Source organism: Python bivittatus, unplaced genomic scaffold (assembly GCF_059951505.1).
Source record: "Python bivittatus isolate LINGU-HERP-01145 unplaced genomic scaffold, Pbiv_v1 ctg000480_np1212, whole genome shotgun sequence".
In the NCBI taxonomy this organism is placed as follows: domain Eukaryota; kingdom Metazoa; phylum Chordata; class Lepidosauria; order Squamata; family Pythonidae; genus Python; species Python bivittatus.
Window position 1 is genome coordinate 70,893,920 of NW_028277075.1, and position 22,313 is coordinate 70,916,232.

The 22,313-nt window shown below is 40.7% G+C and overlaps 1 protein-coding gene across 1 annotated transcript; it reads left to right on the plus strand.

Moving 5' to 3' along the window:
• Nucleotides 1-2,936: 2,936 nt before the first annotated feature.
• PATL1 (PAT1 homolog 1, processing body mRNA decay factor) lies at nt 2,937-21,645 on the plus strand. The gene is made up of 19 exons (XM_088146250.1): nt 2,937-3,036; nt 8,378-8,489; nt 8,799-9,013; nt 9,126-9,200; nt 10,252-10,446; nt 10,762-10,863; nt 12,247-12,336; nt 12,745-12,950; nt 13,051-13,140; nt 14,127-14,310; nt 14,604-14,727; nt 15,256-15,353; nt 15,540-15,599; nt 16,036-16,184; nt 16,925-17,084; nt 18,256-18,411; nt 19,228-19,319; nt 19,625-19,774; nt 20,536-21,645. The coding sequence occupies exons 1-19, from the start codon at nt 3,022-3,024 to the stop codon at nt 20,555-20,557; spliced, it is 2,295 nt and encodes a 764-aa protein (XP_088002376.1). The 5' UTR covers nt 2,937-3,021; the 3' UTR covers nt 20,558-21,645.
• Nucleotides 21,646-22,313: the final 668 nt, after the last annotated feature.

The following is a 22,313-nucleotide window of genomic DNA, read 5'->3' on the forward strand; positions in this document are numbered from 1 at the left end:
GGTCTATAATATAAAATGAAATTATTGTCCGGAATACACCTTTCCATTATATTTCCTTTCCCCCAATTCTCCTTCCACCTGAATAATTATGGTAAATATTTATGGAACTATCAGGAGTATCGTAGTCTTATGTATGGAAATATTTGAAAATATTGAAATATAATGGATTATGGTCCAACAGGATCTTTGCTTTCCTCAATATGTCGTATGCTGCCATACAGAAGTTAAAAGTATTAACTTTTCATACTCACACTTTGGATCTCAGGTATACAAGGAATGGCATGGGGAGATGGTATCTCTGCTTCTTGGCACTCTACTAGTCAAAGAGGAAAGAAGAGATTTTTAAAGCCATAAGTAGATACCTAATACTCATGTTTTGTGAAGAAAGATTGTAACTATTTGTCTTTTTTCATCATCAGTAATTTACTAATATCTGCTGATGTGCTCTTTTTCCCTTTCTTTCACTTTCTGATGTAGGAAACACTTATCTCTATATTCATAGAAGTTTTAACACTTATATAATTTGTTTAATGTTTATTAGTCACTTCTCTCTTAATGTTTATCAGTCCCTTTTCTCAGAGCAGGGACTGGCAAAACTTGAAATATTTGTTAAATATATTGCATTATTAACTTTATATCAGCCTTCCCCATCTTAGTATCCTCAAATCCTGGCCTACAATTTTAATATTTGCCAGTCAGCATGGCTCGGTGCACAATTTTTTCCCCCCAAAACTCATAGCTGGTTCTTCTATTATCAACTTTCATTGGAGCATAACATACAGCTATCACTAACCTATGTATTTCTACTCCCATATGCACCCACTACAGCCTAGATGACTCAACATACTGTATATAAATATACATTTTTTAAAAAACAAAGTACATTTCATTCATAATTATAACTATGCATGTAATCAATTCCATTCCACAAGATTAAACTGCCTTCATTCAAATTATTATGTTTTTTCTCCTTTATTTAATTTCGGTCATACAACATATACATATTTCTTTCATTTCATCCATTTACTTACATTTTTTTACCACTGACTCCTTTTACAGTGCAGGTTGCAGTCTTCCATATGCTATGGGTATCACCAAATGTAAGAGTAGAGGCTGACCTCTACAGCACCCATCATGACTTTCATCAATTGAGGCTTTCATATAACATACTTTAGTAACTGTGGAGTCCTTGGGGTTCTCTGAGCTTGGTTCTTTTCTGGCAAACGTTTCATTACCCGGCTAGGTAACATCTTCAGTGCTAAAATGGGATGGGGTTTGCTCTCTATTTATATACTGTGGCCTGCCTTGCCAGTGCTGGTGGGGGTGGGGGTTTTGTTTTGCTCCTCTGGTAGTTCTTTGATTGGCATATGTTTACTGCTTGATTGTGTGCCTGGTGGTAACCTTAGCTTATCTGGGTGATGATTACTGGTGAGGCGATCTTCTGATCTTTTGTCTCTTTTGAATAGTATGTAGATCCTGTTTATCTCTATGTGTCTGTTAATTGCTGCCTTGTCTGAGTACCAAGCTTCCAAGAATTCTCTTACATTTTTGGATTTAGCTTGGTCTAAAATGCTGACAGTTTCCCAGTTAAAACTATGGTTAAGTCTGCCCATGTGTTGTGAGATTAAGGAATTTTCATCATGTCTTCTGACTGCTACTTGGTGCTCGTGAATGTGCTCTGCTAGCCTTCTGCCTGTCTGTCCTACATAGTATTTGTTACAGTCCTTACACTGTATGTTGTAGATGACCCCTGTTTTTTCTTCTTGTGCTGCTGGGTCTTCTGGTTTACTTAAGATATTTTGGAGTGATTTTGATTTGGAGTAAGTTAATAAGATAGAGTAAGTGTTGATCAGGTACCAGCCTTAGAGTTGATCTGCATGGCCAGGTTGCACCAGTGAGAATACTGACTGAATCATTTCTGGAGGGCAGAAACACCCATTGTCCTCTACCCACCCCAGGCCATTGGGAAGGTAACCTTGGCCCATCTTTTTCTGATACACATCAAAAATTGTGTTTTCTGGCTTGCACCGGCTCACATCATGCTGTCTAGTTCACCTGCTGTGCTTCATTATATGCCTATTGTACACACCCCCTCCCCTCAGGTCACTAGTCACTGCCCTCCACAACCATTTTATCCTGGACTACTGGGATGCCTCCCCACTTCTGAAGGGGGCTGGACCAGTGGACCTTTCTGATTTTTTTAATTTTTTTTTTTTACAAGCCCACTAGTGGAACAGTGGAAGGCTGGCTTCTTCTTCTTCCTCCTCCTCCTCCTCATTCTTTGACAAAATGGCGAAACTGGATCTTTCTTTAAAAAGAAATCAGGTGAAACTGACAAGATTTCTGCCAGTCTCGCCCAAGTGACAGGAGGAATGGTAAAACGGTGGTGTTTGCTTCCTTTCTGTATCGGTGACATTTCTTAGAACTGGGCAGCGATCCAGATTCGTTTCTGACCACACTTCGGGATGCGCATAGCACCCGTTGGGAGCACCTTAAGCCAAAAGTGTTTTTTTCTGGAGATTGTGTGCCAGTGACTGCGGAAGGCAGCCGCATGAGCCCAGAAAGACATACTGTAGCTGTTTTATGTTCTTCCCAGCAGGTGCTACAGCCAGGCCAAATCACATTTTGTATTTTGAAAACAGCCCTAACGTCTGTGCGAAACGTCGGTACGTGTATAGGACGACCCGCAGCAGCAGCAGCAGTTATATGGAGGCTTTCCTTATATAGCCGAGCAAGCGCTTTTCCTGTAGAGAAATGATCGCCTGTCCCTTTAAGGCGGCACTCCCCCTGACGAGGGAAAAAAACATTCTCTTTTTCAATAGCGGGACCGGGAGGAAAGGCGGCTGCCAGTACGCATGCGCGCCGAATTTATCTACGCAAGAGGAAATCTGTCTGGTGGACTTTAGGTGATACGTCAAGACGCGGGGCACGTACCAGGGGGGCGGGGTTCCCGGGGTAGAGCAGGGTCCGCGCGGAGCCTCCCGGGCAGCGGGGAGGGGGAGACTCCGCGCCCCGCTAACCATGTTCCGCTACCAGGTGAGAAGGTGACGACAGTGCGCGGCGGGGGCTGCCGGTCTCCCGCGCAGGCGGGGCCTCCTGCGTTGGGAGGGGAGGCAGCCGGGGCCACCCTTGCGGTGACCTTTGACCCGTCGCGGGAGCTCCCGGGCTCTTGCGGAGAGGAAGCTCGCTCTGCCCGCGGAAGGTCCCTTGCCCGCCTGGGGGCGACTTAGCCCGGCCTGGCCAAGCCGAGCAGCCCCGGATCAGACCTCTGGGGTGGGGGTGGCGGGACGAGGCTGCTCTTGCCCTTTCTTTGCTTCGTCCAAGTTCCAGGCGGTGGTCTCATCCTTGCGCACCTACGGTGGCAAAGGCAATTAACCCTAGCGTGGCCGATGGGCTCGTCGCTTCCCCAATTCTCGCCAGCCGGTTCCCGGGCCAAAAATTAGCTTTGCGGGAGCTGCTTTGGTTTGCCAGGGCCTTTTGGGGACTGCCCGCTTGCCTGTATTTCCTCTTCCTGAGGGGCGCTTTGGAGGGACCGATACTTTAAAACACGTGGAACTGAATTAGAGACCCAGCATGAATTATAGAATGGAGTCATTCCTTTTCTCTTAAGAAAATTGTTGAAGGAACATACCTAGATTGTGGATAGATGAATACATTGTGACACAGTGCTTGATGATTGGAAGGCGAGGGAACAGAAAGAGGCTTGGTTTGTAGGAGAAAAATCTGTGGATTGAGGAATTTGGAGATAAGGAGTAACTCTTGTAAGTGAAAGTGTGCAACTGGCTGGTGCCTTGGAAAGTTCAATAATCAGAATTACAAATATTGCTTGAGGATGATGTTTTTACAGTGGTGTGGAAGTAGTCTTTTGTCTGCACAGATGAATATGACAATGGAACTTTTTAGAAAAAATGAAAGATAAAACAACATGAACTAATAATTCCGTTAGTTTTGATCTCTGTTTACGTTTGGATGTTGCCTATGGACCAGAGGACAGGATTGATGCAATTTGAGACAACAAAATGTGCTTCTTTTATTCTGAGCTTTTGACTCACTGATGTTTATAAGATTTAGACCTGCAGAAAAATATTACAATACGGTAGCCTTTTCCAACCCAGTGACCTTCACATGGATCTATAGCCATCAGAGTTCCTAGTCAACATGGCAAATACTAGCTGAAAAGACTAGGAGTTGTAATCCAAACGCTATAGGATGTAGGCATAATGGATTAACTTGAAGTGACAACTTGGGTACTAGAATTTTATTTGGTGGTTCAAGCATAACTGTTGAGGATGCAAATGTATTGTATTAGGTTCTTTTCTCTGCACAACTTAATGGGCTAAGCTTCATGTAGCACTTAAATCTCCATTTTACTTCGAGTTTAGTCTTCACCATAACAAAGTCTACACCTGGGATCTTATACAACTAAGTCATGATTTGATCAGATGAAAAGGCTGCCGAAGGCTGTTTAGCACAATGTACTAAACTATAAGGTGAAAAGCATAACATTTGTGAGAGACAGCAATAGATTCAACATTTTCATTTTTCCCTGTAAATTTGGGGAGGATGGCTTTCTCCCTGGGTTGTGTGTGTTTGCCTATCAAGGGATTACCCTATACTTCAGAGACTCCCAAACTTTCTCATTTACATGCTGTTAGTGTTTCAGTAATTTTTTCACTCCTAGGCCAAATGACCACCAAAAATCCAGCTTTGGAAATGGATGTTGCAAAAATGTAAAATATCCTGCAGTGCCCCAAATGTGCCATGGCACATAGTTTGGGAATCATGGCTATAGTTGTTATGTGCTTCCTATCTCAAAATTATGAGAAATGGCTGGGACTTGCCACATGTGACTATGGCTTCAGGCTGCTCACTGTAAATGAGGTTCCTATAACCACTAAACCATAAACCCAGGTCAGTCACACACTGAGCCTGTATTTCTAGAATTACTGAACTGGCTCAAGCCACATAATGCCTTTAGGTGGTTCAGGTACAGTTTCCCCAGACCAGTCTAAGAACAGGTACTCATAATTTATTATAATTATGCCTTAAAACTCCATTAAGCATTTTGCACTGTAATAAGGGTGGTAAAAACACTGAGATATGTGTGTCTGTAATCACACCCTAGATAGATAGATAGATATGAAAAGTAGCCAGTTAGTGAGATATTAGAAATATGGTAGTGCTCTTAACGATTTATTCTCTGAAAGAAGTCAAGGGAAATTATATTTTTCTATTATTGTGATAAAATGACTTAAGGCCTCAGTTATTATTTTACACATGTTAGAACCCACACTTCTGAGGCTGTGCTACTTTTGAAAACTCATTTTTACAGCTGAAAATATGGTCATGCCATTCTTCCAGGTGGTAATTAGATAATGTCTGGGGTACAAGACTAGCAGACCCAACTCCCTATTAGCACTGTCTTCTGTTATGAAGTGTCCTAACACCATCTCTAGTTGAGGGAATAGCTGGCAAAAGGTACTCTAGACTTTGCCTGAAGACTTGAGCTATAGTCCTTGGACAGGTGAAGATAAGTAAATACAAACTGAATTAATTTTGTTCTTTCCTTGGTGGCATAAATAAAATTGGTCAATGTCCCTTTAGATAAGGAAATGAAAGTTGGATTCTCTTTCTTGCCCCCCCCCCCTTTCCATCACTTCTTCTTCCTCCCCACCAGCTCCTCTGCAACAGAACATTCCTATTTGTACATATGAGAAATAAGGCAGTGGGGTGCATTAAGCCCAAAGATCTGGAAGTGTTTTGGTAGATAAGGATAACATGCAGAATAGTTAATCAAATGTTGCCAGTGTGGTAAACAACTATTTTTCTTTGAAGCTAAAAAGGCAATTGAATGGGTTGCAGATTATCTTTATTCTGCCTTTAAAACTGACCTTTGTTTTTTTCATAAATGTTGTTACAATACTCACCCACCCCACACTTTTAATTTCATTATTGTACTATATCCTGCAATCATAGGCTGATCCTGGTGTTCAGGATAAGAGCCAAAAGAAGAACTGTGGTGAATATTTACATGTGCATATGAGCTATATTTAACTCCTTCAAGGTATAATATTTTAGGATTTAATAGGACAGTTAATTGAGTTGCTTAATGCAAGGATCAAATTTGTTTATAAAAGCTATTCTGTTCCAATAAAGTAAATACTTTAAAATATTTGAGAGTTATTAAATATTTCAGTTGATATTCTGCTTTAGAATATTTGCATAGTGTTTATTTGACTAATCAGTTGATTGATTTGAGTAACCCTTATTTCATAAAGGTATTTATCTTGAAGAGAGGCACTCATTTTCAGATACTGGCTTTTTGCATATTCTTCTTAATTGATTTTATTTGCCAGACATCTGTATCTTTAGAACATAAAGCATATATGAAATAGTTGCTTCAGTCATGAAAAACTCTGGCTTGGTTTGTCCTTGTCATAATTTAAATTTCTGTTCATTACAGATACATTCTTCATTCTCATTTTCTGTCGAGGGAGAATTGTTATGATTTGAAACTGAAATATCTTTTTAATCTAAATATATCTTGAATTGAGTCATGATTGGAATCATTCACTGCTTGAAACATATTTGCCTTGCTAAAAAGGAAGTGGAAGAATGAAAATATTAAATTTACAAATTTATTTATGTAAAATGATTATGTTGGGGAGAACTAAACCTTGTAGAACAGGCCATATCCAGCCATCAAGTTAGTTATTCAGGGAATTAGTTGGACTGATGCATTGTGTTGAAACATAGCTTATTTAATAATGGCTTGAAGAAGCCATAATTGGCAGGGTTTGCACATTATGCTAAATTGTATATCATGGATTGTAAACCACAATTGTTTTGGTTCATACACACACTGTTAAATCAAATACATTCATTGTGAATCCAGTTTGTTGTTGTTGTTGTTCAGTCATTAAGTCATGTCCGACTCTTTGTGACCCCATGAACCACATCGCACCAGGCCTTCCTGTCCTTCACTGCCTCCCTGAGTTTGCTCAGTTTTGTTACTTAGCATGATATATGAATCTAATGTTCAGTGTGGCATAGTAGTTAAGATGTTGGCTTGGGGCCAGAGAAACCCATATTCAGGTCCATGCTCGGCCATGGAAAGTCACAGGGTGATTTTGGGCCAAACATTGTCTATCAGCCCAGTTTATCCTATAGGGTTGTTGTTATGGCAGAAATTGGAGAAAGGAGTGCTATGTATGTCACCATGAGTTTCTGAAAAAAGGGGCAAGAGATAAATCTAAAACCTCTAATATGGTTTCTTTGATTTTGGTTTTGTATGTTGGATGAACTCAGTAACTGTGCTTTGTGAAGTATAGTTTATTAATGTTTTGTGTGAACCCAACCATTGATGTCTTAGCATAACATGTGAACCCAGTCAATTTTCCAGAATTATCATCATCCAGGAACTGGGGACCTCTGGCTTTCCAAGTGTTGTTGACTAATAGCTCCTAATATACCTGACCATTGGCCTTGCTGGGCAGGGCTGCTGGGAGATACAGTTCATCCACCCTGTCATACTCTCCTGCAGGTTGCGATATAAGACTGAATCATTTTCAAAGCAGGAAAAGCTATGAAGTTAAGTTTCCCTGCACAGTGTTTACCATTATTGTTCTAGTAGATGTGCCTTTTGCACATACATACATGCACAAACATATACATACACATGCTAACTTCAGAGTACCCACCAAGGTTTTATCTATGCATATTAGGAACTGATGTAATATTACATCACAGAAAGGAGTGAAGTACCCTTGGTAAAGTTGAGGTTCTGTGGATGTAATGAAATTAAAAGTGATGACACAATGACTGGGCCCATGTATCATGCATGCCTTAATGTGCCTTGTTCTGGCCTAGTATGGTATGTGAATCAGTATCTTGGCAAAATATTTTACCCAAAGAACCACAAACTATTCAACTCTTGTGAAATGCCACTTCTTCCTAATTTGCAACATAAGACAGCCTTCCCCAGTAACAGGTCCTACAATCTCAAGGGTTTGCTATGTTGGCTGGGGATGATGGGAGCTATAGCTCAACACGTGGAATGTACTGGGTTGGAGAAGACTACCAGGAAGTAACTTTCAGTTGTGTAGGTAAATTGCACAACAGGCAGTAAGGATTTACATGGAGATGTTTGTCTCATTAGATTCATTCCTAATTATTTTTGGATAAAACCTGATGGCAGCTACATATTCTTTGGAAGTGCAGAGATAAGGTCTCAACTTCTGAAATTATAGCTCTTGGAGTTTCAGGGGGTTTTGAGGGGAGAGGAACAAGTTTCTAGTCTTTCTTCTTCTGGAATAATATTTTTGGATTACTATAGAAGGGGGATAAAATCAGTCCTGAGGTTTTCTTCTATTTTAAGTCCCTTGAGGACTGCCCTTTAGATGAAGATGAAGAAGCCTTTCATAATTTGGCTGAGGAAGATGAGGATATTGATCAGTTCAATGACGACACATTTGGAGCTGGTGCAATTGGTGAGTTCATATAGCCAATATACCCTGCTTTTCCATTTATATGATAGAGGTTCTCTAATACCTTCTGCCTGTATGTGTAATATCATAATTAAGGTAAAAAGTCTCATATCTTCCCCATGGAATAACTTTTAACTTGGTTCTGTGTTCACTGCTGAATATAGACATTCTGGGGAAGCCCTTTTCTATTCCTGGGAAATTAAGGGATCATCTTCTGCCTGGGAAATAAAGGCATAACACTGTCATAGCATGAGGAGTGAGGGAATATGGGAGAAATGTGAGGGAAATGCTGTTCCTGTCATCCCTTTGTAGATGATGACTGGCAAGAAGCACATGAAAGATTGGCTGAGCTGGAAGAAAAGCCTGCATCCTCAGCAGAGCAAGCGGATCACAGAGTTACTGATGAGATGGACCTGCTGGGTGATCATGAAGAAAACCTGGCAGAGAGGCTTAGCAAAATGGTGATTGATAATGAATTGGAAGATCCAGCCATTATGCAGGCTGTGCAAACTCGGCCTCTGGTACAGGTGTGTAGCATGTGATGAAAATGATGGGGGAAATGTGATCTAATCTTTACTGGCTCATGTAGAGTATAAAGTCCTTTCTGTAATTTTATTTATGTTCCCTTCCTTCCAACAGCCAGGTGGCCTCAATTCAAGCATCTGGGATGGGCCCTCAGTTCTGAGGCGCATTAGAGGACCACTCCTCACTCAGGTTCAGTGCTGTTTTTATTGTCTTTCTGAACCATCAAAGATATTAGTTTTTCCAGTCAGGTGTCTTTCCCTGCTCTTTCCATTATGTAATGTTCAAGGAGATGTATAGCTGAGAAAGGAACTGTTATTAACCAAAACGTTTGCTATCATAAATGGGGAATAGATGGCCAAAGGATAGAAAGAAAACTGTTATTGAAGTTTTGTAAAAGGAACAAATTGCCCTAAAGATCATTACAATAGACCATATCTTATCTGTTTGTTTCAACTATTGATAGGTCAGATGGAAGTGCTAGAAACTTACAGTCTCCCTTGCGAAATATTTTGGTACCTTAGATGTTTGTGGCTAATCAGGTTGATGGCTTGAATTAAAGCATTTTAAAAGATTATCTAAAATTTCCTGCAGAAATAAATTATTCAGAGAGTCTGCTGAGACAAAAAAAAAAAATGGGTAGAATTTTTAAAGCTTGTGGATTATCCCTAGGCAAAATTCATTGTATCAGAAATATGACTTTTTTTTAGTGGGGATTAGACAATTTAATGCTGGATAGTTTGCACCATCCTTTCCCAACTTGGTCCCCTCTCAGCTGATAGAGAATTATGGGAGTGAGATCCAACACATATCGAAGGAGGAAGATAGAAAGGCTACTTGTCATGTTTAGAGTTGCATAGCTTCAGAAAGCTTGTAATACATGCTAGCTTTTCTGCTCCTGCTTACAGATTTGTTCTTTAAATCAGGTGATCAGATTATCATTCTCTCTCTCTCTCTCTCTCTCTCAAGAACTGTTGGCACAGATGAAAAGAGGCTCCATGCTTTCTTACTATCTAGTATCTAAAACTGCATGTACTAAGTTTATTTAATAAGAATGTCTTTCCTCCACTGCTAGCTCATGCTTGCCACAAAAAATACTTTTGTTTACTGTTTGACAATCACTAGCCCACCTCTTACTTGAAAAAGGTATTTATTAAACAATATTCCACCATATCTTTCTCTTCCTAAATAGCTGAATATTTAAAGGAGATACCAGACAAGTTTTTTTCCCTCTTCTGTTCAGGAGGTGCCCTCCGTGTCTGTGTTGGAATATGCCCTACCACAGAGGCCTTCGCAATCCCGAGAAGAGGAACAGGATCTCTCAGAACGAGCACTACCCAGGCGGTCATGCTCCCCAGTCATTGGCAGTCCTCCTGTTAGGGCTGTTCCTATTGGGACGCCCCCTAAGCAGCCCACTATGCCCAACTTCAACCAGCAGGTATTGTTTGCCCCTTCTGGAATAAAGGTGCATGGTCTAGGGTAGAGAATTCTTAAGGGAACAGAATAAAGAGAGATACTAGAATGCAATATAATAAGTGATATCATACCCTGTATGCTAGTTTCACTTCAGGAGAGAATGTAGTTCACTTTGGCCAGCTGTCAATGCCATCTTGACCCCAAGTCCCATTTTCATTGAGAAAGTAGCTTGGTATCTGGATGTTAGAGCTGGAAGTAGAAGAAGCAATTGGTGGTTGTGTCTTAAACCAACTTGCCTGGATGCTTATTTTACTTTCTTCTCCTTTCTGTTCAACAGATCTTATGTCCAAAGCCTGTCCACATCAGAGTCCCAATTCAGCAGCGTTATCCAAGTCCCTTCAGTGAGAGGATGTCTCCAAACCAGCTCTGCAGTGTAACGGTAGTCTAGCCTCAGTAGTTCTGTATGTTGGGTTGGCCCTTGATAATGAGTCTTGCTTCCCCTTTTCCCCTTGATCACTTGATCCTCCTAATGTTCCTGAAGGTGATTTCTCATAAATGTAATCTTGAATCTCTATATTATTGCTCTGCCCAATTTTGAAATAATAATTTCTAACCTTGAGCAAATTTATTCTCTATGGATAGCAGAGAACATGTCAATGAGAGGAGATTCCCAGAGCAATCTTCCTGCACTTCTAACTTCTATAACAGAGTGTGGGAGTTTTGGGAATTGTAATCCTAACACTACTGAAAGCTGTTAGTTTCGGGAAGATTGACATTTGACTTTATTCCTTTAGCTTTTCATTGTTGCAAATAGGGAAAGTAGAAAGAAGAATACAGGTAGTCCTCGACTTACAACAATTTATTCAGTGACCGTTCAAAGTTACAACGGCACAGAATGAAGGGACTTATGACTGCATCCAAAGTTATGGCTGTTGCAGCGCCCCCATAGTCATGTGGCCAAAATTCAAGTGCTTGGCAGCCCTCCCACACTTATGACTGCGTGGGGGCTTCAACTCCCCCCACCCACCTATCTTTCCCCCATCTCTGCCCTTTTGGGTGCCCTGCACAGGGGCATTCCTCAGTGCTCACAGCAGCAGCACTGGGGCTGAATTAGAGGCCTGGGGCCTTTAGCAGTCTCAGCCAGCTGCCATCACCGCCAGGCCTCTACTTCAGTCCCAGTGCAGCTGGCATCACTGCTGAGGAGTGCTGCCTCAAGCCCCGCACCACGGCCAGCCACCCCAGCGCAAAGTCTCAGCCACCCTCTGCTCCGCAGGCCCTGCTGCGCCCAGGTGACCTTCACTGTTTTCCTCCCACTGCTGACGAGGTGCACCTGGCCTGCCTTATGCAAGGCAGCTGTTGGCTGTGCCAGCCCTTCTTCCTGAGGCCGTTCACGCCATTCTCCAAATCGCACGCCCCATTTCCGTGCTGCTCAGAAAACCTTTGGAAAGATTCTGAGGTCTTCCAAGGCATCTCAAGAACGGGGTGCGCCTGCCCTTGGAGAAGGATGCGAATGCTATTGGAGAATAGCAGGTGTGCCCCATTCTCCTCATGAAAGAAATGGTTGCTGTACTAGATATTTATGAATCTTCAGTTAGGTTTTCATTGTGGTGCTGTACAGATTATTTTAACATTTTAACATAGTTATTTTGGGTGCTCTTGTTAAACAGCTGTTTATGTAAAAATGAGTAAGTGGCATTTCTGCTTCTCTGTGATTGCTCAGGCATTTTTAGCTTTTGTATTTCTTCCTTCACCTTCTGAATGTATCTGGAAGTAAACCAAATTTTACCTTAAGAATCCAAGTATTCCATTTTTCTTTTACCAGAACAATTCCCTCTTGGGCCACCCATTCCCTCCTAACGTTACTCCTGTTCTCACCCACCTCCAAAGAGCACAGCTACTAGGAGGGGCACAGGTAAGCCACAGCCTAATATCTTGAACTCCTTCTCATTTCCATTATTGTTGTGTACAGCATTTTCTGTAGGAGGGGCAGAACCTGAAATCCCAAAGATTCATGAAACCCTCAACATTTTGCGAATTGTATGTTTAAATTAAATCAGATTTAGTGTTTATCCTGGCCCTGCCCTCTTCTTTGTCCTGTGTTCTTGTTTTCTAATGTGTAGCTCTCATCCTGAAAAGAGTTGTGTGCCCTTTATCGGTGGAATATTTGCTTCTGCTATGCACCTTCTTCCCCTTTGTATTTGCTGCTTGTGTTTCCATCCCTTCCTGATTCATGCATTCAGGAATAGAGGAACCGTAAACAATTCTGTGTGTGGGTGGTTGAAGATCTGATGCTGCTGCTTTTCCCTTCTACGCTCTATAGGCAGGGAGGATGTCTCCCAGCCAGTTTGCACGGGTCTCTGGTCTTGTTGGCAGCCCGCTTGCACCCATGAACCCAAAACTGCTCCAGGGCCGGGTAGGACAGATGATGCCTCCAGCCAGTGGATTTCGTGCCTTCTTTGGGGCACCACCTACACCACCATCACAACACCACTCCCCGTGTCCTGGAGGCCACTTGCAGAATCTACGGTAACCTACTTCTTCCACCATCCTTTCAGCAACACTGCTAAGTTGAGTTGTGTTTGTAAACACTCAAGGGCCATTTCTAAGAAGGATCTTTATTTCCCAGGCCTCGGCCACAGATCTTCCGGCCAGATACAACTCACCTTCACCCACAACATCGACGACTCTTACACCAGAGACAGCAACAGAACCGGAAGTGAGTATTCAATGCATTTGTGTGCTTTTATGAAGATAAGGGAGAAGAGCTTAAATGCTTTCACAGTGCAAAGGGTGAGGTCAGAGTTCCATGTGCTTGACATCAAGGAAACACATTTTTTGTGCCCCAAGCAACTTGTGCAGTGTCAGTGCCTCTGTAACATGATTGCTTATAAATGTGTAAATCAGGCTTTTGAATAACAAGTCAAACAATGGCAAAAAATTCAGTGAATGGGAATGGGTAGATAAAAAGTTGGAAGACCACATCACTAAAACCAAAGATGGCAAAAATAACTATGGGAAAGTGAATAATATCTTTAAGAGCTGCATGAAAAACTTAGAAAATACATTGGAGGGAGGGAGAAAATCCAGAGGCTTAGCTTCAAAAAAGTATTAGACCAATCTGTAGACTTTTGTTAGCTGTTAACCATAATGGCTAAAATTAAATTTCCATAAGCAAACCATCTGTTGACTAGATATGAAGAACAAACAGGGAAGTGTATTTCTCTTGTGAATTTTTATAGAGCAAGCAGTGGATTACTGATAGAGATAGCATGTTGGGCTTGACAGATGATTAGCTGTTTCCAACAAGGCAGATCCTGCATTCTTGAGAAAATATCTGCACTGGATACCTGTCCCAATATCTGCCATGCACACTTCTGTTTCTTGATTGTCCTAGTCACTGGAAGAACTACTCAGCCTGAGAAAAGTTACTCAAATAAGTCTTTCTTTAGATTTAGCAAATGATTTTTTGCCCTGCCAAAACATAAGTTATTGATTGAAATAATAATCACAATGTTATGCCGGTCTAGAGCGATCTTTCATGACAGCTGTAGAAATTTGCTTGAAGGGACCTGCTTTGCTCAGGACTGGCCTGTGCCAAAAGATGCTTTATCGGTCCCAGTCTACTGTTCCAAAGTACTTTCTTCAAAGGATACAGGATATCGCTGTTATGTATTCTGCCGAATTATGTTGCATTTCTTTTAGTCAACACAGGAATCTAAATGGGTCTGCAGGGGACCGAGGGAGCCACCGAAATAACCATCAGGAGCAGATAAGGAAGGATCCTTATGCTAATCTTATGCTGCAACGGGAGAAAGACTGGGTGTCCAAGATCCAAATGATGCAACTGCAAAGCACTGATCCGTATTTGGATGACTTCTACTATCAGGTTGGTGTTTCATGTAGTTCAGCAAGTGACTGTTCATTCTGTAGTCCTTGGTTATGCCTAAGTGGAAAGTAGCATCTACATCTGTTTGTCACTCTCTTGCCCATCCAAGCACCCTTCAGTCGCCAGGAAAAAAAAAATTGTCCTTTTCTGCTTTTGTTCCTCTTCTTGCAGGTCATTTATATAAAGTTTCTGTCTTTGCTGTTTGGGTGGGACAGTGGATTCTCATTTTGTTCAAAAATATGGCAAGCTGATGGTGTTCAAGCTGGCTTCTAACCAACTTTTCGGTGCCTTAGAACTATTTTCAGAAACTAGAAAAATTGTCTGCAGCTGATGAGATGCATGGTGATGGTCCTAAAAAGGAGCGTACTAAACTAATCACCCCACAAGTGGCAAAACTAGAGCATGCCTATAAGCCAGGTAAGTTTCTGTTGTATAGGAAGGGGCTGGCCTATATATGCAGTATGTGAGAAAGTAGAATATAGAGGTGTATGAGTGGAATGGAGGGGGATTGGGAAATCACTATTAAAGGTAATTTATTTATTTTTTTTAATCTGCAAGTAGAACATTCATCCACTGGACACAGGAAAGATGTGTTTCTTACTGGGTTTTGTTTTTGTTTTTTGTTTTTTTGCCTCCTATATTCCCCTTCCCATGCTCACACATAATGTTTAATTTTACTCCTATGTAGTTCTACAATTCTACTGCAGTAGATTTAGCATAATACTGTAGAGGGAGTAAAGGAAAGCAAGCTTATGGGCACCAAGGAATAGAAGGATTTTGTAGGGATATACAGATGTGAGCTGCTAGTGAAGTCAAAATATCACCTTGTTGTCCAGGCATTACTTCAATAGCTAACCTGCAGAAAGACCAGAATGTTAGAGTTCTGGGTGAAGATCAGAGTTTTCATGCAGACCCATCTGCGCTATTTTTCTTCTACCCTTGCAGTGCAGTTTGAAGGCTCGCTAGGGAAGCTGACAGTGTCCAGCGTGAACAACCCCCGCAAAATGATTGATGCTATTGTGACTTTAAGAGGAGAGGAAGATGTAAGTTTCTCTTGCAGCAGTTACTTTGTCTTTCATTACGTATTTTGTCCTATTCTTTCATGTTTTTCCTTCCAAATATGAGAAGGGAATTCTTGAACTTTCTTGTTCCCTGTTCTTCTCAGGTTGTGGGAGATAAATGTTCTGAACAATGTACCTTCTTTCTGCTGCATTCTTTCTCTTCCTTAGGAGACTAAAGAGAAGCAGGTTCGGGATAAAAGGCGTCAGACTCTCTTCACTATTGAGAAGGTGAGTTTGGCATTAATTCTTCATCCAGCTTCATATTAAAAGTAATTACTGATTCTATGCCTGGTGGTAACAGCAGCAGATTAACTGAAATCAGTTCCATAGTGCAAAGCAACATGAGTACTCACTTGAATTAAGATACGATTTCAACAATAGTCTCCCTGAAGAACATCCTTCCAATAAGTTAACCATAATTATTCATTTACTGAATTAACTTCGTGCTTATAATGTTGTTTCTAAATAAGTGAAATAGTTTAAACAAATAGCCTGACCTGCCAAACCAGATGCTAGGCTGCCTAAAGCAGGAATCTGTTCCTTACCTACTGTGAATAAGTACAGGCTTAGTTTATCAGTTCAAAACCATTTTCTAGATACTGGAAGTGCTGCCCCACATTGGAATGTTAGGGGGCATGCCTAAAATCTGTCTGTTGATACCTAGACATATAGCCTCCTCCTGGATGTAGAAGACTATGAGAGACGCTACCTTTTGAGCTTGGAAGGTGACAGGTTGGCCTTGATGGAGGAGAGAAAGCAGAAGATCTGTGACATGTATGACAATCTGAGGGGGAAAGTGCCCAATCAAGAAAGGTGAGAACCTACCTGGTAGAATACTAACACTTCAATCAAGAAAATGCTGTTTTGAATTCCTTTCTAAGAAAAAGAACATCTCTGTTCAGTAGAGATTCCTTGTATCAGAAAATACAAAAATAAGTAGTACTTTTTGGGTTTGTTTTCCTCTTCCTCCTACCTTCCACCATGTCTTGCTACTATTATTTAGGGGCCCCTTTCCAAATGTATAGTGCTGCTGCCACAACAGTTGCAACAACCTCTCCCAGTTTGTCCCTCTCTTCTCAGATGAGAGCTGGATATACCTTTCAAATCACTTAGTTGCCAATCCATCTTAAGAGGATCAGTTGAGTAAAAGCAAAAAAAATGATATTTGACCTTAATACAGCAACACAACTCCCAGTTAAAGTTTATTTATTTATTTGAATGTATTAACTACCCAACTCCAATGGACTCTGGGCAGCATACAAAACTAGAAAGAACATAAAAACAGATAAAAACATCATATCAGACGGGCAGCCCATACTCAAATCTTTTTCAGCTATCCTGAAACCCTGTTGTATGTTTTAGGATGGCTTGGCATAGATCCATAGATTTACCATTAAAAAAATGGAAAGGCATAATTGTCGTGCCAGTGGTAAAGCTGTAACTTCAAATGTTATCCCAGGATCATGAGACCTGCTCGCTTTACTTGGAGAATATGAAGAGCATTACATGTCTGGTTTCTGCCTAACGGAAAGTTGTATGTCCTCTTCCATCAGACTTAGTGATGACCCTTTTGTGCAGATTATGTGTATACGTAAAGGAAAGCATCTAGTTGCACGGATCCTACCTTTCTTGTCCAGTGAACAAGCAGCTGAGATACTAATGGCAACAGCCAGGAATTTGCCCTTCCTAATCAAGAAAGATTCTCAAGACGAGGTAAATGCAACCTTAAGAAGTTTGTTTGTTTGTTTGTTTGTTTGGCTGCCTATCTCACATAAAGCAACTCTGGATGGCTAACACAATAAAAACATCAGTACAAAAACAAAATGCAAAAATAAAAACACATCCAAAACAAGGAGAAAAAAGGCCACAGAGGATAAACCAGTCAAACAACAAATTAATACAGCTCATAAGCTCAACCATCTCGTGACCTCCATACCTGAGAGAAAAGCCAGGTCTTGCTTTGTGGAAGGCCAGCACGGTTGAGGCTAATCTAATCCTGGGAGGAATGGTGTCATCTAATTATTTTGCCATAACAAGTCCTTCAGATGTTTTGGATAAGCTTGGTGTCCTCTGGACACTGTAGATTACAACTTCCATGATCCCTACTGTCCAGGAAAATTCTGTCCAAAACGTCTAAAGGACACCATTGTTGTTACTCCTAATCTTCAATGTTATAATTCAGAAATTCTTTTGTGCACTTTCCCGTATTCTCTTGAGAAAGGAAAAGAAACATTCTGTATTTTAGATTAGATTTATTGTTACTGAGTATTTACTCAGATGTTTCAGTGTTATAACACATACATGGAAGTAATGTATAGAAGGTGGGACTTATATCTGAATGAAGATACCTAGAATATTTGTATTAAAACTTTGAGTATTTCAGTTCATTTCCTAGTATGCATTATGAATTAACTAATACATCTTTGTTTATCTGGAGTGGGTAAAACAGCACAGCATCCCCTTTCAAGCCATTTAATTCTGAAGACAATTATGTTTGATTCTAAAAAACACACTGCAGGTAGCATGGATTTTCTTAAGAGTAGTTTCAGCATACTATAGATGGATTGGAACTTGCTTTTTGTTTTTTTTATTTTGTTGTTGTTTCCCTGACTACACGAATATACTATTTTCCATAGGGTTAACAATTCTCTGTAGTCTTCTAATATGATATAAAACATTATTCTTCAAATACTGAGAAATACCAGAAGAATAAATCTAAGAATAAGTATCTGAGATTGATAGAAAGTTCAAAGAAAACCAATGAAAAAGTACCTATCCTGAAAAGAAAAGAAAAGAAAATTTATTTTTTTAATCAGTTGCTTCTTATAATATTGTTATCCTCAGAATGTGTAAGTAATATATGTTTTAACATAACCTCGTTTAGGTGCTCCCCTGTCTCTTGAGGCCCTTTTCCCTTGTTCTCTATCATCTTCCATTGGGAACTGTTACCAGCATCCTACAACAGCTAATGAACCTACCTCACAGTGCAACAGTGACCACAGCTGCCAACCTCCACCTCACAGCAGTGCTGCAGAACAAGGTTTCTACTTTCTACTTTGCTTTGCTCTGTCCCTCACTCTACGTGCCAGTTGGCTTCTGGTTTAGGGCGCTGCTTCTCTTCAGGATGCATTAGAAGCCCACGTGGCCCTTTCATCTCTACTGCTCGTGAGAAGCTGGTGGCTAGTAATGTGGAATAGTGCTAATTTCAGAGTTTTCCCTTTCCCTGAGATGACTGCCAGGAATGAAGGAAAGATAATAGAATTAAGTGGCACGGATACTTAGTCTGCAGTGTTAGTTTGGGTATAGCTGTTAAGATAGGAATGCTTTTATACTGTCTGTTCTGTGAAGCTCTTGAGCTGGTGTAGCTTTTTTTCTGTATTGTGGGGTAATTCTCCTTTAGGTACCTGACTGTTATGTGTGCTTTTGATCCCTCTAGCTTTCTTTTAATCTTAATGGGGAATTGCTTTAGTGCAGCAGTAGGCAATCTTTCAGGGCCACAAAATGGTTGTGGTCAGCCACAAGCACCCATTTACCAGAAGGCAAGCTAGGATGCTTTCTGTCTTTGGACTTGGGGAGTCCCAATATGTGACTTGTTTTGCAGCGTTCCTGCTTTAGCTTTTTAAAAGCCTTTTTAAATGGAAAGAATGTTTTCTTTAACTGTCAGCTAGGGCAAGAAGCCTGGTAGACAACAAGGGAGGTGTCTGAGTACACCTTGCTGTCCATGGGCTCTATTTTAATGATTCCTGGGTTAATCATTTACATTTAAATTACCTTAATTAATGAACTGCTTTTTTTCTAGATTCAGATTATGTAGGATTGCATGTGTATTTTTTTTTCTTTTCTTCCCACTCTCTAGTTTGGCCTCTCTCTGCTATACTTGGTCTTGAGTCGAGGAGAGGAGCTGCAAAGTTCGGATTCTGCTACAGAGCTCACACAAGATAATCAGTGGTGAGTTTTAAATGGTATACTTTGGATAAATTTAGACCAGTGTTTCTCAATCTCAGCAACTTTAAGATATGTGGACTTCAACTCCAAGAACTCCCCAGCCAGCACCCCCCACCAATTCTGAGAGTTGGTCCACACATCTTAAAGTTGCTGAGGCTGAGAAACAGTGATTTAGACCAAAACTTTCAGAATATAAAGCCAACCTACCTAATGGAACATTTTCCATGGCAATTCCCAGTTCAATTTCTGTATCAAACACTGAATGAAACTCACTGTTTTCATAACCACTGTTACTTTGTCCTTGGTAGGATGGAAGTGATGATCATGGCAATTAGAGAGCTTCTCCGGATCCCTCAGGCGGTCTTGGCTAAGCCAGTGTCTACTCCCTCTAATCTTTTATCTCTCTTCTCTCGCTATGTTGATCAACAAAAGCTGAATGTGCTAGAGACAAAATTGCAGTAAGTATGTCCTATTATCCATATATTAATAGAAGAATGGTAATAAAGAAGAGACTGGAGAAGGAGGTATTGATCACTCTGTCTTAGTGCAACATACCAATAGGATTGTTGTTGTGGGGAAAAATGGGAGGAGATATGCCACCTTGAGTTCCTGAGGGAAAGGTGGGATATTAATCTACCAAATAAAGTAGTGAGTGCATGCAAGAAGAAAATATACTTTAGATGTAATGGGTGTTTATACAATCCACTGCTAAAACACCCACAGTATTTCAGTAGCATAAGCTTAAAAAAAGAAAGCAGGTAGGCGGGAAACAGAATTAAATATGGGTGTATCAAATCAAATAATTGTAATGTCATTAAATGAAGACATTATATGAGCAGAAATTGAAACAGGTTGAAATATCTTTGCGGATTTTTTTTAGCCTATTGGAATGAGTCTTAGAGGTATGTAACAGACATTTCCGGCATTCATTATGCTTTATTCATGCCTTTCTCCTCACTGTGGTCTTTTCTATCTGAATTCTAGACTGTAAGCTCACAGTGGAAACATGTAATCTTGTTCACATTATTTATAAACAATTCTCTTTATTTCGAAGATGGGTTATACTGTACTGTCATATCAGATAACATGCTTTTTCATTTGTTTAATCAGATTGTCAGTTTTTGCTTGGAAGGTGTAAACGGAAGGACTGAATTGTTACCTTTCTGGCTAGTATTGCTGCAGCCCATCTCACAGTTCTTATTACCTTCTACCATTTCAGGTTGATCCAAGGAATACGGTAGAAGGCCTCAGAGTGTTGTCATGCTGGACTCCATCGCTGCTGTCACCTCCAGCGTATTTTAGTGGGCAAAGAGGAGGCAGTGCCTTCTTCAAATGAATCCTTGTGTCTCTGGCCCAGCACAGAAGATTGCTCTCTTGCCCTGAGCTTGGTTGGGGTGGTGCTTTCCCTTCTGCATGCCCTTGTTGCATTGAATTCTACCCAAGCTCCTCCATCCTTTTCCTTAGCACTTTTGCAATGGCTTCTCCTCCTTACACAAATCCCTCCGCCCACTACACTACTGATGGACTGTTAGAGAAATGAGTCCCTTCCTGTATCATTGCTAAGAACACAGGGCCAAGGGGGTAGTGGTGTCATTTTATTGTGGAAATGGAGAGGCCTGATATTTCTGTGCCTCTAATATGTTGGAGTGTGTTTTTAGATGATGGGAATTCCTCTTGATTGACCCACTGAGTCGATTTTCTGCTCTTCCTGTGCTAGATGCCGCATTGTAGTGCTGCCCATTCTCTACAGAACAGTCACCTTTCTGAACCTTGTGATGAAGCAACATCATCTTTGCACATGTGTCTAGTCTTCCCAAGACTCATTTTCTACCTAAGCTTGTCTCTGACCTGCACCTTGCTTCAAGCTCCAGCTGGCCAAGATCCCCCTGTAGACTAACCAAGAAGGTACCAGGAATTAATTCCTCTAGAGCAGATTAATCTTACTGAATTTTGGTATCATACATTGCTAGGTCCTGCTGGGTTGTCTTTTATTTTTTGGAATGTGGTGAGGTTTTTTTTTTAATTTTTACTCTGTTTTTAAAAACAATTTGCACATGTAGGTATTCTCTAAGCAGTGAACTCCTGTTACTTACTAACTGGCTGCTTCTCCACAGTATTCTCTTTCCCTATTTGCCTTTTGAAACCACACTTCTATTGGACATTTCACCACTTCCTTGAGCCCTTTCCTCCACCTGTTACTCCTTCAGTATACATGATCAAGTGGTCCATTATTATTGTGCTTTTACTTTTTGGTTTGGTTATGATTAATGAAAATTTCTAAATTTACATTTTTATAGGGTATTGTAAATAAAAAAATATCTATACTTGTGGGGAGTGTATAGGTGTGGTTTATCTGTAGATTTTGCTCTTCCATTACACAGACTCCAGTGTGTTTTGGGAGACAGAAGGTTAACTACATGTCCCTGATGCTAGGGAAATGTAACACAGGACTAAAATGTGGATTAAGGATTCCTAGTGCATACCAGAAAATATTAGATTGTTCTAGTGAGAAAAATACACTGGTTAATATGAAATTACTTGCTTTAACGTTCTTGCTGTCTGCATTATAGAACAACATGCCTGTGTTGACCAGACTACTGCTTGGGTTAGTTCTCACACATTCAGATTTAAACATGTGCCTCCAGATGTTTGCTTGTCTTGCCCCTTTCAACATCTCCAACAGTGTGTGAGAAAGGTAATAGTTTTGAAAATCTGCTACCTAAGCACAGTGGCACCTCCTATCTTTCCCTAGATTTTCTTGTTTGCAAGTGGTCTGTGGAAACCCTAACAGTTAGACAAAGAATATTCATGGCAGTGTGGGTTATGACAATGTGCTACGCTCTATGCAAAATAATCTTACCAGACAAGCTGCCAATTATGCTTTTAAGTCTGGAATAGGATGCTGCCAGCATTGAGAGAAGCAGAAATGAACACTTGGATAATTGCACCAAAGGGAGCATGCACATTGATAACCCACAGTTGGCTAAGCAGATCTAT